Source organism: Magnolia sinica, chromosome 10, assembly GCF_029962835.1.
Source record: "Magnolia sinica isolate HGM2019 chromosome 10, MsV1, whole genome shotgun sequence".
Lineage (NCBI taxonomy): Eukaryota > Viridiplantae > Streptophyta > Magnoliopsida > Magnoliales > Magnoliaceae > Magnolia > Magnolia sinica.
This window is the reverse complement of record NC_080582.1, coordinates 3544739-3562746: the sequence shown is the minus strand read 5'-3', so window position 1 is coordinate 3562746 and position 18008 is coordinate 3544739. Positions and strand designations below refer to the sequence as shown.

The window sequence follows — 18008 nt, the reverse complement described above, 5'->3', positions numbered from 1 at the left end:
ACCCTGATAACTAGGAAATAGGAGATTGAGATTGTTTTTCCCCATTTTTTAAAAGCTTGCTTATGAAAAAGGCAGGGTGGACTGGTTTATTCATTCTTCCCTTATGATGAGGACATCGTGCACACGCACGCCCGCACACCACCACCCCTACGCACGTACGCACGTAGAAGGAGGACCCCACCATCGATCTGGCTCGATGAGGACGTCCAGGGAGGGCCTCCTAGCTAGAAGACAAGTTTTGGTTCAGAAAAGTGACCCGATAGTCAAGAAAAGCCCACCATGGGATCTCATGATCTTGGCCCACTCGTCGGATTGGTTTTATATTTTAAGTTTTGCTTATTGTTATTATTTAGAACATCGTGAACGCTTTAGATTTCCTTGTTTGGTTTTTATTTTAGTTTACTTCATCGCCAAGTAATAGGTGTCGCACATGGTGCGAGTTTTTGGGTATAGGGTTCTCCCTATAAATAGGCACCCCTTGTAGTTCTTTTCATTCATTGAAGTTAATAAAAAATTTCTGCTTTATTTTTCTGCTCTCTTCGTGAGTTGTGGAAGAATTCAAAAGTGGGTGCGAAGCCCTCCCTTTTCGAAGGGCTAACTACCGTGGTGCGAAGCCACATCGATCCCAATTCACCCCCATCTTCCATCATCTTTTTTTCTATCTTCCCCCACCATCCGTACTTCGAATTTGTCCTTTTATTGCATCAGATTTCTTCATTGAAGCAGGTTTTCAGATTTCGGCCCGCAGGCGAGCTGAAACTTCGGCGGAGCACCACGCACAAACCGTACATCGGATCGAGCTGAAATTTGGAGGTTTTGGAGTCCATCCCTGGCTGACCAGGGCCAAGGTGGCCTTTTTCTGAATAGTGGGCCCCACACACGTGCGGCCGGGATCACACGCACGTCCGTTTGGGCCATTGTTGTTGTCCACACGCGGGATCATCTTTTGGCTCAGGTTTTTATCCTCTTTTATCCTCTCATAGCCGTTTCTCATGAATCCTAACCCTAGATTACATGATCTCTAATTGATTTACTCCTTTTTATCACCTTAGGGTTCCTTGAATTGAAATTAGGGAATCCCTTGGATTATGGACTGATTTTTATGCATGAGTAGTTGATTTTATTTCCCTTTGACATTGTTTGGTTTATAATTTTATTGGTCCAGTCCTACCCTATGTCGGCTTGGACCCGCATAGATTCCTCTTTAATTGAATGTTTGGATTTTCATGTGGGACGTGGAATTTGCGTGATTGTTTCTGAATTGGTAGGATCTAAGCCTGAAATCTTGCATATCATATTTAATTTTCCATGTCCTGCATCAAATTTGGTATCAAAGCCTAGGGTTCTTATAGGGGAATTCACCACATATTTAGGGTTTAGTTTGTTTGAGTCCTTCATGCATTCAGTCCATCATATATAGCTGAATTTTAGTAACAGCGTGTAGTCTCCTTCATATAGAGTCTCGTAGGGTCATTTAGTTTTTAGACGCATATAGTTGTCATAGCAGGTCCTTAGGTTGAGCAAGTCAGTGTATGCCCACACGTACGGGTCGCGGTTTCGGTTTGTACCCCACACTAAACATGGAGCAACTACAAGAAACAGTGGCCAAGTTAGCCCAGCAAGTTGAGTCCTTGAATAAGCATTTGAAACAACACATAGATAAACGCCTCGAAGAAATAGAGGCCTCCTTCAGGGCAAACCCCACCACTGAGGAGGATGCCCAATCTCAGGCAGTTGGTCAAGACATTAGACCAAGGAATGGAGGCGGCCAAGGAGCTGGTCATGGGCACGTACCTATGCACCCACCCCGTGAGGGACATCATGATCAATATGACCCAGATGCACAACTCCTCAAGGCAGTTAGGGTAGATGCCCCTACTTTTGATGGGCACTTAGACCCTAAAGCTTTTTTAGATTGGTTGGTGGATATGGACTACTATTTTGAGTGGTATGATATGTCGGATGCTCGACGAGTTCGATTCGCCAAGATGAAGCTTGTGGGTCAAACAAAGAGGTTTTGGGCGACGGTTGAGTAAAAAAAAGAAAGAGCGAGGGAACTCCTAATAGTCCATTGGGGAGAAATAAAAGAAACGTTGAAAGAGAAGTACCTCCCTTTCTCTTATCGTATGTGGTTGATTGAGGAGTGGCAGTCTCTTCGACAGGGTTCCATGAGTGTTGCTGACTATATTGAGAAATTTGAAGAGTACTCGACCCTCTGTGAGGTTGATGAGGACCCCGTACTCACCCTTGCTTGTTTTAAAACGGGCTTCCGTCTTGACATTAGGAGAGAATTGCTCGCCAAAGACATAGACACTATCGAACAGTTGTACCAAGTAGTGTTAGATGTCAAGCAATACCTTAAAGCATCTGTGGGAAGGCGGTTTGACTTTCGCGAATCCGGTACTAAGGCCAACCCCTCTGGGGCTAGACCTAACACGGGATTTCAAAACAAACCTTCCCCTAATGTTCAGCCCAGACCTAAGGATGATAAGGGTAAAGAGATTGCCGGGTCTAGTTCACGTGGAAGTGGGGCCACTAGGTGTTTTAGGTGTCAGGGGTTTGGTCACTTTGCTCACCAGTGCAGCACGAGAGAGGGCACCAAAGTACTCCTTATTGATGGGCAAGTAAAAGTAGTGCCCGCAGAGAGTGATAGTGAGGAGGACGAATATGAGCCAGTCGGAACCCCTAGTGATGAGGAAGAGGGAGCACAAGAGTCTTTGACCCTCGCAATTGTGCGTTGCACCCTAGCTCAAGCCAAGAACACTGATGACTGGTGCCGCAACACGATCTTCTACACTTATGCAAAATGTGGGGAAAAGAGCTGTAAGATGATCGTGGATAGTGGTAGTTGTGCCAACGTGGCATCGACTAGCACTGTGAGTCGTTTGGGCTTGAAGCTGAAAGCCCATTCTCAGCCCTATAGAGTCTTCTAGGTTGATGAAACATCCATTCTAGTCTCGCACCGCTGTCTTGTCCGTATTCGGTTCGGATCTTATAAAGACACAATTTGGTGTGATGTTGTTCCTATGGATGTGGGTCATGTCATTTTGGGTAGGCCATGGCTCTATGACAGGGATGTTACCATATCTGGTCGTTTAAATGTGTGTACATTTTGGTTTGAGGGCAAGAAGGTCAAGCTAAATCCTCTACTACCCAAGAATACAACTGAAAAAGAGTTCACTACGCAGAGTGGTGTGAGCGGCTCAAAAGAAGTGGATTCAAAGTCCAAGTCCAAACCGCTCCATATTTTGAATGCCAAAGACTTTGAGCGAGAGACGGAGGCGGACTCGATGATATACGCCCTTGTGGCTAGGGAGAGTGTACCAGAGACTAGCATAGAGTTAACCACTGAGGCCATTCAGGTAGTACATGAGTTTCGTGATGTCTTTCCTGATGATTTACCGAATGAGCTTCCCCTTATGAGGGATATACAAAATGTCATTGATTTAATCCCTGGGGCAACTCTACCAAACCTCCCGCATTACAGAATGAACCCGAAGGAGCATGCTGGGTTGAAAAGGCAGATTGATGAACTCCTAGAGAAGGGTTTCATCTGAGAGAGCATGAGTCCGTGTGCCGTGATCGCTCTTCTTACACCTAAGAAGGATGTCACATGGAGGATGTGTATTGATAGTAGGGCCATCAACAAAATCACAATCAAGTATCGGTTTCCCATACCGTGTCTTGATGACATGCTAGATATGATGGCCAATGCTATTATCTTCTCAAAAATTGACCTCAAAAGTGGGTATCACCAAATCCGTATACGCCCTGGTGATGAGTGGAAGATGGCCTTCAAGACGAAGGATGGGCTATATGAGTGGCTAGTTATGCCTTTTGGGTTAACTAATGCCCCAAGCACTTTCATGCGTGTGATGACCCAAGTGTTGAGACCCTTCATGGGGAAGTTCCTGGTCGTATACTTTGATGATATCTTGATTTATAGCATGACTAAGGAGCAACACCTCAACCATTTGAGGCAGGTTTGTGGGATCCTTAGGGCCGAGAAGTTGTACGCCAACCTAAAGAAGTGCGCGTTCTTGTCTAGTAGTGTGATCTTCTTAGGTTTTATTGTGTCAGCTGAGGGCGTATCGACGGATCCCGAGAAGGTCAAGGCCATCGTTAATTGGCCCGAACCCCGCAATATTCATGAGGTGCGCAGCTTTCATGGCTTAGCCACTTTTTATAGGCGGTTCATTCGAGGCTTCGGTTCCATTGTGGCTCCCATCACGGATTGCATAAAAAAGGGAGAGTTTCAATGGACAAAGGCCGCCTCGAAGGCCTTCAAGGAGATAAAGGTCAAGATGACCGAAGCTCCAGTTACGCGACTTCCAGATTTTTCAAAAGCTTTTGAAGTCGCATGTGACGCGTCAGGAGTCGGCATAGGAGTACTTAGCCAGGAAGGGCACCCTGTCGCCTTTTTTAGTGAGAAACTGAATGAGGCGAAGCAAAGATATTCCACCTATGACAAGGAATTCTACGCGGTAGTGCAATCACTACGCCATTGGCGACATTACCTGTTACCGCAAGAATTCGTCTTGTTCTCAGATCACGAGGCCTTGAGATACTTAAACTCTCAAAAGAAATTAAGCCCCAGGCACGCCAAGTGGGTTCAATTCCTTCAAGAGTACACTTTTGTGCTAAAGCACAAGGCCAGTGTAGAAAATAAGCTTGTCGATGCGCTGAGTCGTCGAGTTGCATTACTCAACTCCATGAGCGTTGAAGTTACGGGCCTTGAGCGCATCAAAGAAGAGTATTCTGAGTGTTCAGATTTTGGGGTTGTGTATGTGTCTTTATTAGAGAGTCCGTCAAGAGATAACAACAAGTATTTGATTTTAGACAGATATTTGTTTAGGAGTGACCGCTTGTGCATACCACGCACCTCCTTTCGCGATTTTCTTGTCTGGGAGTTACATTTAGGAGGGGTCGCAGGTCATTTCGGTCGTGACAAGACCATTGCCCTAGTGGAGGATAGATTTCATTGGCCTAGCCTCAAGCGGGACGTGACCAAAATTATAGAGGCAATGTCGTACTTGTCAACTGGCAAAGCAAAGGAAACAAAATATAAGATTATACACGCCTTTGCCAGTTCCATTCATCCCTTGGCAGGACATCAGTATGGACTTTGTGCTTGGACTTCCCAAGACTATTCGGAACCATGATTCCATATTTGTTGTCATGGACCGTTTCTCTAAAATGGCCCACTTCATTCTTTTTTCTAAGACCTCCGATGCATCTCATGTTGCCAAGCTGTTCTTTAGTGAGGTCGTCAAACTGCATGGGCTACCAAAAACCATAGTATCTAACTGGGACGTGCGATTTATGAGCTACTTTTGGAAGACACTATGGCACATGATGAATACTAGGCTCCAGTTTTCTTCTGCTTACCACCCTCAGACCGATGGCCAGACTGAGGTGGTTAATAGGAGCCTAGGGAGTTTACTTCGATGTTTAGTGGGGAGCATACCAGGACATGGGACGCCGTACTACCCATACCGAGTTTGCATACAATAGTTATGTCAATAGGTCCACAGTCTAAGTCCTTTTGAAGTCGCTCTGGTTATAAGCCTAGGAAACCTATTGATCTTATCCCCATGTCATTGTCTCATAGGCCATCAGAGTCTGCAGAGTCTTTTGCGCATCACATACATTCATTGCATCAAGAAATCAGGCGAAAGATCACTACTAGTAATGAGCATTACAAATTTTCTGCAGACCTACATAGACGTTTCAAAGAGTTCAATATTGGGGACTCTGTGATGGTGCGTATCAGGCCCGAGCGGTACCCTCCAGGGGCCATTCATAAGTTACACGCGCGTAGTGCTGGGCCCTTCAAAATTATAAAGCGAAACGGTCTCAATGCGTATGAGGTAAATCTTCCACCTTCCATGGGAATTAGTTCCACATTCAACGTGGAGGATCTAGTTGCTTTTCAGGGACCCACTGATACTTTGTCCGGCCCTTCGCCCACCCATCCTGATGTCTCAACTTTACCCTTTGATCCATGGCCTCTTCCTGACCTTTCATCCCAGCCTGCCTTCACACACCCAGAGAGGAAATAGAGGATATCCTGGACCATGAAATAATTTCCACGTCGGATGGCGGGTTTCAGAAATACCTAGTTAAATGGAAGTCACGCCCAACTTCGAACAGCGCGTGGCTCACTGAGGAGGAGCTTCAGAGACTTGATCCCGACATCCTAGAGCGGTTCAGGAGTTTTATTTCGCCAGTGGCGAAATCTTCGCAGCTGGGGAGAGTTGATGAGGACATCGTGCATACGCACGCCCGCACACCACCACCCCTACGCACGTACGTACGCAGAAGGAGGACCCCGCCATCGATCTGGCTCGATGGCGATGTCCAAGGAGGGCCTCCTAGCTAGAAGACAAGTTTTGGTTCAGAAAAGTGGCCCGATAGTCAAGAAAAGCCCACCATGGGATCTCATGATCGTGGCCCACTCGTCGGATTGGTTTTATATTTTAGGTTTTGCTTATTGTTATTATTTAGAACATCGTGAACACTTTAGATTTCCTTGTTTGGTTTTTATTTTAGTTTACTTCATCGCCAAGTAATAGGTGTCGCACATGGTGCGAGTTTTTGGGTATAGGGTTCTCCCTATAAATAGGCACCCCTTGTAGTTCTTTTCATTCATTGAAGTTAATAAAAAATTCCTGCTTTATTTTTCTGCTCTCTTCGTGAGTTGTGGAAGAATTCAAAAGTGGGTGCGAAGCCCTCCCTTTTCGAAGGGCTAACTACCGTGGTGCGAAGCCACATCGATCCCAATTCACCCCCATCTTCCATCATCTTTTTTTTCCATCTTCCCCCACCATCCGTACTTTGAATTTGTCCTTTTGTTGCATCAGATTTCTTCATTGAAGCAGGTTTCCAGATTTCGGCCCGCAGGCGAGCTGAAACTTCGGCGGAGCACCACGCACAAACCGTACATCGGATCGAGCTGAAATTTGGAGGTTTTGGAGTCCATCCCTGGCTGACCAGGGCCAAGGTGGCCTTTTTCTGAATAGTGGGCCCCACACACGTGCGGCCGGGATCACACGCACGTCCGTTTGGGCCATTGTTGTTGTCCACACGCGGGATCATCTTTTGGCTCAGGTTTTTATCCTCTTTTATCCTCTCATAGTCATTTTTTCATGAATCCTAACCCTATATTACATGATCCCTAATTGATTTGCCCCTTTTTATCACCTTAGGGTTCCTTGAATTGAAATTAGGGAATCCCTTGGATTAGGGACTGATTTTTATGCATGAGTAGTTGATTTTATTTCCCTTTGACATTGTTTGGTTTATAATTTTATTGGTCCAGTCCTAGCTTGTGTTGGCTTGGACCCGCATAGATTCCCCTTTAATTGAATGTTTGGATTTTCATGTGGGACGTGGAATTTGCGTGATTGTTTCGAATTGGTAGGATCTAAGCCTGAAATCTTACATATCATATTTAATTTTCCATGTCTTGCATCCCTTGCCAATGTTGCCATGTGTGAACTATGTTGCTTCAATCTTCCTACCCTATGATTGAATTGTGTTCAGTGTTGTAAGTAACCTCATTGCGAGCTTGATTTAGATTTATGGAAAATCATTCTTGGATTTAAAAATTTGAAAATCTATTGTCATGCATTCATATCTATGGGCCAAGATACTAATCCTGACATGCATAATTTGATTTGTACGTCAAGGCTACACATATCAATGAGGGTGTTGATATTCACAGGCAACATGTCATGGTGTTTGACTTGCTCTTTTTTTTCTTTTTTCTTTTTTCTAGCTGAAAATAGTCATACTCCTTCTATTCCTTTGTTTCTTCAGCAAATATAGGTGATATACTTGCTGTCAAACGATCAGTCACTGTTGGATGGTTAACATATATGAGGCATAATGCTCCTCCATTCACTCACACGGTATCTTCTTGGAGGCTTTTCATTGAGCATAAAGGAGGGCATGGTGTTGTACAATCTAGGATTGGAAGGAAATGCTTGGATTGGCCAATCTGGGATTGAGCAATCCAAACTTATAACTAATCTACACTGGTCAATGAGTTTCAAGGAATAATTGACGTGCAGTTTGTAAGGGCTATAAGCCTATAGCGAAGGTTTGCAAATCAGTTTCAGTATACTGCATCAATCACCACCACTAGGGGGTTAAATGTATCACCCTGTATTGCTGTGTATTAGGCTGTTTTGGGCTGATACAGCTCAATCATTCATGGGTGATAACAGTATGTATCAGGCGATATGTGTCAGTTTTGGACGATAAATGCATGTGATCCCATGTTTGTGTCATGGTAATTGATTTTTAAATAGAATATACATGTCAGCATATGTTGTTATTGTCTCTTAGCATGCATTGCTTAATCCAAGCATGAATTTCTGTATTTTACCTCTACATGTCCATGGGCATCGCTTTCATTTTTGTTTTTTTTTTTTTAAAAAAAAAAAAAAAGCAAAAAGAAAAGCAAAAAGTTGATTCACTACTTAGAGAAAGAGATAAAAAGATAAATTACCAATGATTTGAGAGACTATTAAAAAGACATTAATTCATTACTTAGCATGTTGAATTCAGTCTCATTTTCTTATCAATGCAGATTATTATTATTATTATTTTTTAAGTCCTATTTTATGCTTATACATATGAAGGCACTTAATTTAATGGATTTGATATTGAATTTGGTATGCTTATAGGAGTTGAGGCTAGGGGGTTTATATTTGGCCATCCAATTGTGTTAGCGATTGGTGCGAAGTTTGTTCCATTAACAAAATCAAGAAACTTGCTAGGTATTATTCATCAATCTCTTCCACAATAATTCATCTTTCTTAATTTATATTTTTATCGCTTCATTTATATGCTTTCTTAGAAACCCAACTTGTAACTCCTCAGAATCTACTCTACCGTAAGACATTATGGTGCATGACAGTTCCCAACAAGTTATTATACAGAGTTGGTTGCATATCTTTTATTTTTATAAATGTTGTTAATAGTTAGTTTGATGATGAATAATACTCGCGACTTATCACACACACACACACACACACACACACACACATATATATATATATATATATAAAATTCTTGGAGGATTTATTTTTTAAGGGAATATGATATTCTTGCAGCCAATGGTATGATGCCCCAATATTGCTTGTATGTTACTAGTATGTAATAGATATTACTAGGTTAATTTATCAAAGTAAAATTTGTTTCTTTAGTTTAAATACATTCCGTTATTAGTTAGCTAGATAATGAATGTCAATTGCGATTGATTATGGAATTGTTTAAGTATAGGACAATTTGTTGCCCATTTGAGAATTTTTATGTGGCCAAGCATAGATATAGCGTGCTTTTAGAAGCATAGAAATTCTCAAATCGTCCCACATGTGGACAGTTCAAGGTTTGATAGATTAGAATGCTTTCAGTTCTTTGATTTAAATGCACATGCTTCTTATGTGCCGTATTTGTCCATTTCTCTCTAGTTACGTTTCTTATATTTATTTCTAATGTCAAATATCCCCACATTGTGTGGATACTTGACATGGGAATCAAATGTGAGATCAAAGTATCCGGAGAGACATGGGGAGATGTTGCAGGAATTTCGATGTGAGCATTTAAATGAGAATATGAAAGCATTACAATCTATCTAGTCTTGGATGGGTGACTGATTTAGCCAGTTAGTTAGAAATAACATTAGGGATTCTATAAGATGCTTAAATATATGACAATACTGAACCGTCTTACACAACATGGATCTTTCTTGATGAAGAGTGAGTTAGAAAGATAAGCATGTTGTAGTGAGTACGAAGCCTAAGGACTTGTTTGAGATTCATGGGGAAGAGTATGTAGATGATGTTGACACCTACTTGGAGAGTTTGTCATGCAATGATTAAATTTTGAAGGACTCAAGTGATGACATTATTACTTGGGAAAGGATAAATGTCGATGATACAACAATCGTCACACCTTTACCACCAACCAAAAAGATGGTAGAAGAACAAATAGATGATACTGAGTTTTCTGATCCCAATGGAGATGACATTATGTACGATAATTGATTTCTTATATACCACATTGTCCTGATATCTGAAAAAGAAATTCAAATGTCTTTTTTCATGCAATTTTGTTATTATTATTATTCCTATTTTCAAAATTTAAATGTTTTTTTAACAAGAGACTATTCATAAATCAAGCTTTTCATTTTATGGATCTTCGTGTACATATCATTAACTAAAGATGAAGAATGTTTTATTATCATACTGTCATATTGCTGGACACATACAGGTGTTAGACATGAGGCACATGAGAGGCACGACTAGGCAACCAATAGGTCCTATGAATGATGTGGGACCTAGCCAGCCTCAGGTGACCCAGGCTACAGTGGGTCCCTCCCAACCTCTAGTGACCCAGGCTATGGCAGGTCCCTCCCAACCTCAGCCTCAAAATCTGCACCTGTCAACTTCTGGTGGTATGTTATGCATCAGTTATTTCATGTGTTTTTATGCTAAGGAAGTATACAGGTATGCATATATTATTGTTGTGGTTTTTTTTAACAGATTCAATGTCTATAAAACAAAAGAGAGGCCACACACGATGCCCTGGAGTTTGGAAGATGCGTGAAGGGCAACGAATTCCTATTCCCATCAGCACTCTAGGACAACCTGTTGGTGACAATGTTAGCAAGCTAATAAACTTCTTGGAAACCATAGCACGCAATGCGGAATATGCACCCCTTACATTTACTGATTGGAGGGCAGTGCCGAATGAGAGGAAGGATGATATGTGGGGGCTTTTCACGGTAATGGTGACAATGTTTTTTTTTATAATGTAATTGTCTGGTTTCAACATGTGATGTAGTCCAAGTTTGAGTTTGACACAGATGCTAAGTCTTGGGTGTTGAGTTCAATTGGTAAAAAATGGAGGGATTGGAAGAGCGAGCTGAAAAAACTCCACTACTTGCCCCATGAGACTGATGAGGAGCGGCTCGCAGACCTTGATGAGCAGGTCCAAGAGGATCAGTGGAAGACGTCCATTCAGTTTTGGAACTCTGAAGAGGGAATGTATGTGAAGAGTAACTATTGATTGCTTCACATTCTAAAATTATGCAACAATCTTATGTTGATATCTTATAATTTACTTTGTCGGTGTGTCACATATAGGCTCGTACTAAGATAAAAACGAAGAATCGAAAAAAACAACTAATTGACCACGCTACAAGCTCTAAAAGCTTTGCGCGAATACGTGAGGAAAAAGTAAATTTTATTCATCACTCGATCAATCATGTCAGTTTCTTTGTAATATATAACTTGTTTACACAATGATAGAGTAAGAATAAGGCCAGTGGGGAAGATCCTAGCTGGGCAGATATGTTCATATTGACTCATACGTGCAAGAATAGGAGGCCTATGTATGAGGCATCATCAATAGCAATGATATGTTCATGTATCTAATTGTTATGTTTTATCATTTTTTTTCTCGCATTTATAGCTAAATATGATCAATTTATTTCTTTATCATTGTATAATCCAAACCGATTTTTTTTTTTTGTTTTTTTTATATTGCAGGCAAAGCTCAATGAACAAATTTCATAGCAGCCCCAGACTTCACAAAATAGCACGGCAAGGGATGATGTATTCTTTGAAGCAATGGGAGAAAATAGACATGGCCGAGTCCGCACTTATGAGTTAGGCCCCTCTTCGTCTGATTTGTGGGGCACAACACCTAACTAACAAACGATGGACTTCGCTGCTCAAAGTAGATATGAACAATACGAGAGACTGAAAATTGAAATAGCATCCCTAAAAGCAAGAGATGTTAAAAGAAAGGCTAAAATATCATAATTGAAAGAAACTGTGGCTGCCGAAATATCATCTTTGAAAGAAACTGTGGTGTAGCTGATGTCTGCTATGAAAAATTCAAATGTTAATGGAGCCACAGTATTAGGTCATTCGACAAATCTCAACCTGAACCAACTGGCATCATCATCAAGTTAGGTAATTATATGATATACATGTATATATTTACATGTGTATTATGTTCTAGATTATATATAGTCCAGTTAGTATATGATGATTGACATTGATTTATCATTTGCAGAGATACTTAGCGAAAAAAGGGAAAACTATGACTTGCACTAGTGCCGGGGTAAATTTTCACACCAATTAAATAATTCTTTTATTATGTTTTGAGATTATTGTTCTTAATTGGATGTGGAATACAAATGAGAATTTATTCGATGCAATGTATTGTGTTAAATAGTAAATTTTATTTGTAGGACGTGATTGAAGTTTTTCTTACTAGCATCGTGAAATCCGGGGCTACCGTGGCTAAAGGAGTTGTTTTGAGTGAGGATCCGCTCAAAAAAGTAGGGGGGGTTCAAACTTGGATTTGGTTGTTGGGAAGTATTTGTTCAGGTGGCAATGGTACGTCAGGAGACTTTCATGAGATCCAATGGACGATACGAAACAATTGGGGATGCAGTTGGAACGAGTAGAGCTGGGCAAAATTGATTATGTATCGTGAGATTATTATTTTTTGCATATACGATAGAACTTCTTATACAAGATTGCACTAGTGCTAGGGTAAATTTTCACACCAATTGAATAATTATTTTATTATGTTTTGAGATTATTATATTCTTAATTAGATGTGGAATACAAATGAGCATTTATTAGATGCAATGTATTGTGTTAAATAGTAAATTTTATTTCTAGGACGTGATCGAAGTTTTTCTTAATGGTATCGTGAACTCTAGTGTTATTGTGGCTAAAGGAGTTGTTTTAAGTAAGGATTGCTCAAAAAAATAGGGGGGTTCGAACTTGGATTTGTTTATTGGGAAGTATTTGTTCAGGTGGCAATGGTACGTAAGGAGACTTTGATGAGACCCGGTGGACAATACGAAACAATTGGAGATGCTGTTGGAACAAGTATTGTTTGGGCCGCTAGATTATGTACGGTAAGATTATTATTATTTTTTTCATATACAATAAAACTTCTTATACAAGATTGTAAATATTAACTAATATCTTTTTGTTATTTTGATTCACAGGTTGCAGCAAAGATGGATTGATCTAAATGGAAGGGTCTCTTTTTTTGTTATTTTTAAAAAATTGCTTTCATTTTGAGAACATGTATACAGTTTGGGTACAGTTGCTAGATTTACTTGACTCACGGGTTTTTTTTGGCTAGATAAATTCTTCTACTTCCTTTTACAATCTTGTTTCTTCACGTTTTTCATTTTTGAATCACATTTTCTTTGGATTTTTAGCATGTTTTTTGAGGCAGTATTGGATGAGGGAAGCCAAGCAAAGGAGAACCGCTACATTTATGTAAGTACTGCGAAATATTGCTTATTTATTTTGATGTTACTTAGGTGAACATCAATTGTTCATAAGATATGTATTTATGTTTTTCTTTCCTTCCATTATTATATTGCTCGTATTGGTGACTGTTGTTGGGGATAAAAAACAATTGAATGTTTGTTGACCCATAGCAAATGCCAGTTCTTAATGTTATCAGGATTTGTTTGCTTCAGAAGTTACAGAAGAGTACCACCTTTTCGTTGTTCTTTTTTTGTAGCTTTTTAATTTTAATTTTATTTTTATTTTTAATTATCTTCTTAGTAAAGCTTTCATTTATCACATCATAAATTTGCTTCATACTTTTAATTAAAGCCATTTGCTGAATTGCTGAGCCATATGGAACTTAGCGCAAACCTTCTGTTTTTATTTTGGAGATATCTTCAAAAGTTCATGGGCATGAAAGTCTATTGTTGCTTTATTGTCAAACTTACATACTTCTTTTTCTTTCCTTTCACAGGAGCTGTTGCTATTCTTCTACTCCTGGCTGTGGCCCTCCTCTGTACATACGAACTTTGTGCTGTGTATGTCATAGCAGGTTCAAGTGCCTCTCAGAGATATTCACCTTCTAGTTTTATGGAGCAAAAGATCAAGTCACTTGCTTATGGGATCATCAGACCATATTACAAATTACTAGCTGCTAATGCTGGCATGTCTTTTAAATTTTAATGGTGCAGGAACTGGCTTAGATGTAGACGAATATGTTTGAAGGTCATATAAATTTGCATATTCTGATTGCATTGAAGTAGGCCCTGTGGCTTGCTTACCAGAACCACCGGATCCCAATGAACTATATGCTCAAAATGTAAACAGTGAAAATAGAGAGAAGCCAAAAGGTTTTCTGTATTTGAGACAACCCTAAGGGGTTGAATATATAGAGATTACAGTAATCTATACAAGGAAAATATTTAAAATCGGAATCCTCTACCTATGAAAATGAACTATACAAGGTATACTAGCTATACAAGGTATATGGTCTGTCTAACATCTTCAGTCATTGGATCTGGCATCCTGTCGATCAAATGGAGCACAGTGCAGTTGGGCTGGGTCGTGGGTCCAGTCTGGATGCTTTGCTTTGCCATAGTCACCTATGTCTCTTCCTTCCTCCTCTCTGACTGTTACCAGTCCCCAGATCAAGTAATGGGAGTGTGGAATTACACTTAATGGATTCTGTTAGAATTAACCTTGGTATTACAACACAGACCCATGTTTTCATTTCTATTGTTTAGGCTGCGTTTGGATGCACTATTGATTTGAATTGCAATAGCTAGTTATATATTCCTTTCACACTCCAACTTGAAAGTAGCACTTCTGTAATTTGGAGACTGAAACTCACTATGAATGAATAATTTACACATTGTGTAATTGGATTTTGGTCATTTCCACCTTATAGAGCTGATAATTATTCTGATTCAATTACATCGTGCATCCAAACACAGCCTTATCTACTTGAATTTTTCGTTTTTCGGAAGTATAGATTGTTTCTGTAGCTTCTGTGATTTGTTTGATGATAGTACAGGTAGAAAGCAGAGATGGGTCTGTGTGTTGCTACAATATATGAGCTGGTATGGGACTGGTATTGCTTATATAATCACTACTGCAATCAGCATGAGGTGCTTCTTTAAAGTGAAGTTCCCTGCTCTGTCTCTTCTTGAAAGAGTAGGATTTCCAATCATACTCTGGCTCATTGTGGCACATGTAGGAGATTCAGGCTGCTCATCAGGTGGGTCCCACTCTTTGGCTGGAAAAAAAATCTAGCCAATCCAATCGTCAGACGTGCCACAGGTAGATGTTGAATGTGGACTGATGGTAAATCTTCTTACCAACTGGACTGGCTTGATTCTTGGACCACGGCACATTCGGTGCAGGCCCACCCCACTTGATGAACAGCTGCAATGACACATGTTTGAGATGATAGGATTTGAGATCCTACACTGGTTAGCAGCCATTGGCACATGCTTAAACACTTCTATTGGGGGGGCTGTTGGAATTATTTTCATTCATTAATTGGCAATTAGCGATTGGTTTTAGCTTGATGAGATTCCTTGGAGATAGTTTTTCTATGCTGCTGTTTGGAGGAATTCAGATTGTGCTTTCTCAGATTCCTGATTTTTATAACTTGGCATATTGTGGCAGTCATCATGTCCTTTTCCTATTCTTCCATTGGCTTTGCACTTGGGCTTGCCAAAGTCATAGGTATGGTGTATTGTTTCAGCACTGTATTTTGAATTGTTATATTGTCTGTACATTACTTTCAGTGATCCAGACTGTTCACTTGGTGGGCCCCATCTTGGATGGAGCATGCTGTGAAATTCCCTCCTTCGGACAATCCACACTCTCTGATCGTTAGGCAGTAAATGGATACTTAGAATTAATATAGCCAATGGTCTATTAGCATGAGGAGAAGTGTGCTAATCGGATGGCTGTGAGGATCACCAGTTGAAGGATCTGGATCACTGAAAAGTGGGCCAAACTGACCCATATCAGATGCTGGCTTGAATGGAAAAACAATAACGACCTGAAGATAATGCATGTCATACTCGGATTTTCACTACAAGCGGGGCCAATTCCTCAGGGATCCAGGCCCTTGGCCTAATGCAACATGCCGTCCCAGACAGATCACACAAAAGTTCCTCAATAGGATGAATCAAACCACTCAATCTGTGCCTTGTAAATAGACAGTTAAGAAGGAAAAGACGAGAAGAAACCACATTCAACTTAAAGAAAGATCCAAGATTGCTGGTTAGGACACTTCCTATTTGAGAAAATAGATTTCCATAGTCCATGTCGCATCGCATTAGACCAAGGGTCTGAATCACTGAAGCATGGGACCCATACTGCTGAAAGTCAATCAACCTGATAACAAAATTCATAACCAATTTCTTGCCGGTTCAGCAGGCCAGTCTGATCATGGAACTTGGTATTCAGCTTCCATTCCTTCATAACTGCAGGAAACAGGATGATCAAAGGGAATATCGTCAGAGTTCCTCAGTCGACATCAACTGAAATTTTGTGGAAAGTCTCTCAAGCACTTGGAGACATTGCATTCGCCTATCCGTACTCCATAATTCTTATTGAAATACAGGTGATGAGTTTTCTATGTTTGATCGCTCATAGATATTGAAAAACTCCTCAAACACACCAATGTAGGACATATGTGTGATATCCACTCTATTCATTAGGCAGATCCCAGCTTTTATGTTGTGGCCCAAAAATTGGGCAGATCCAGTCATCTAGTAGGCCACACATGTATGTTGAATGTGGACCTTTATCAATTTTTTTAGTCCATTTCTTTCATACATGTAGCCTAATAGAAGATTCTTGCAAATATGCCAAACTGGGGAGAATAGAATTCTATTGCATCTCTCTTAGTCAGTGAGGAAGCTAAAAATGAGTTACAAAACTTGTGAAATGAAGGATACACTGAAGTCGCAGCTGCCTGAAAACAAGACCATGAAGAAGGCGTCAATGATTGCAATTTTCATCACCACCTTCTTCTACCTATTCTGCGGATGCTTTGGATATGCTGCCTTTGGGAACAACACACCAGGGAACATCTTGAAAGGGTTTGGATTCTACGAACCATATTGGCTCATCGATTTCGCCAATGCTTGCATTGTTCTTCATTTGGTGGGAGGATATCAGGTAATTCTTCATTTCTTCTAAGTTAATATATAATTATATAATATAACACTAATCAATGGGCTGTCTGGGTGGGGGATTTGGGTCAGGGATTTGTGAAATTCATGGATTTCAAATCTCTGCTGTTTGTTTTTTGTCGGGGATTTGTTAAATTCTTGGACCCCATTTACACAAACTAGAACCCAGATTGCTACCAACTCAAAAGCCCTATCTCCACATTCTTTTGCAGATGTTCAGCCTGACAGTCTTTGTAATTGTTGAGAAATGGATTGCACAAAAGTATCCAAGCAGTGGTTTTGTGAACAATCTCTACACAGTCCAAATCCCATGCCTTCCACCTTACCAAATCAACCTCCTTAGGATATGCTTCAGAACAGCTTATGTTGTGTCAACCACAGGCATTGCAATGCTCTTCCCTTACTTCAATCCGGTGTTGGGAGTCTTGGGGGCCTTGAATTTCTGGCCACTGGCCATCTATTTCCCTGTGGAGATGTACTCTGTGCAAAGAAAGATTGGGCCATGGACTAGGAAATGTGTGGTCCTACAGACATTTGGCCTTGTGTGATTGCTTGTGAGTATGGTGGCCTTGGTGGGGTCCATTGAAGGGCATGTTAGTAAGAAGCTAAGCTGACAATTTAAGTGGACTTCTTTTCTTTATTTTTAATTAGCCAATGAGAAGAAATAGGCTTTTTAGTTGTTGTTTTCTTTTCTTCTTCTTCTTCTTCTTCTTCTTTTTTTTTTTTTTTTTTTTTTTTTTTTTTTTTTGGAGTTTGAAAATTGAGGGGTTTTAATTAGCAAAAAGAATGTGATTATTGGCTAATTATTTTGGTTAGCGGCCGATGTAAAAGGGATCATCACCTGTGGCCTGTTTGGAAAGGTTCGGACCGACAGATTTTGTGGTTTTGTTTCTTGAACTTGGAATATTGTAAAATGGTATCTTGTTGTAAGATTAATCTCATTTTATTTTATTTTTTACACACACACACACCCCAATTTCACCACTTATGGATA

General features: G+C 40.4%; 2 protein-coding genes across 2 annotated transcripts; both read left to right on the top strand.

Annotated features, from left to right (window-relative positions):
• The first annotated feature begins 10300 nt into the window (after nucleotides 1-10300).
• LOC131257788 (uncharacterized) lies at nucleotides 10301-11167 on the top strand. Its single transcript, XM_058258681.1, has 2 exons — nucleotides 10301-10795; nucleotides 10855-11167. The coding sequence occupies exons 1-2, from the start codon at nucleotides 10499-10501 to the stop codon at nucleotides 11077-11079; spliced, it is 522 nt and encodes a 173-aa protein (XP_058114664.1). The 5' UTR covers nucleotides 10301-10498; the 3' UTR covers nucleotides 11080-11167.
• Nucleotides 11168-14252: 3085 nt separating this feature from the next.
• LOC131257787 (probable amino acid permease 7) lies at nucleotides 14253-17712 on the top strand. Its single transcript, XM_058258680.1, has 5 exons — nucleotides 14253-15078; nucleotides 15492-15551; nucleotides 16307-16440; nucleotides 16773-17000; nucleotides 17227-17712. Exons 1-5 carry the CDS (start codon nucleotides 14913-14915, stop codon nucleotides 17560-17562), a joined length of 924 nt encoding a protein of 307 aa, XP_058114663.1. The 5' UTR covers nucleotides 14253-14912; the 3' UTR covers nucleotides 17563-17712.
• The last annotated feature ends 296 nt before the right edge of the window (nucleotides 17713-18008 follow it).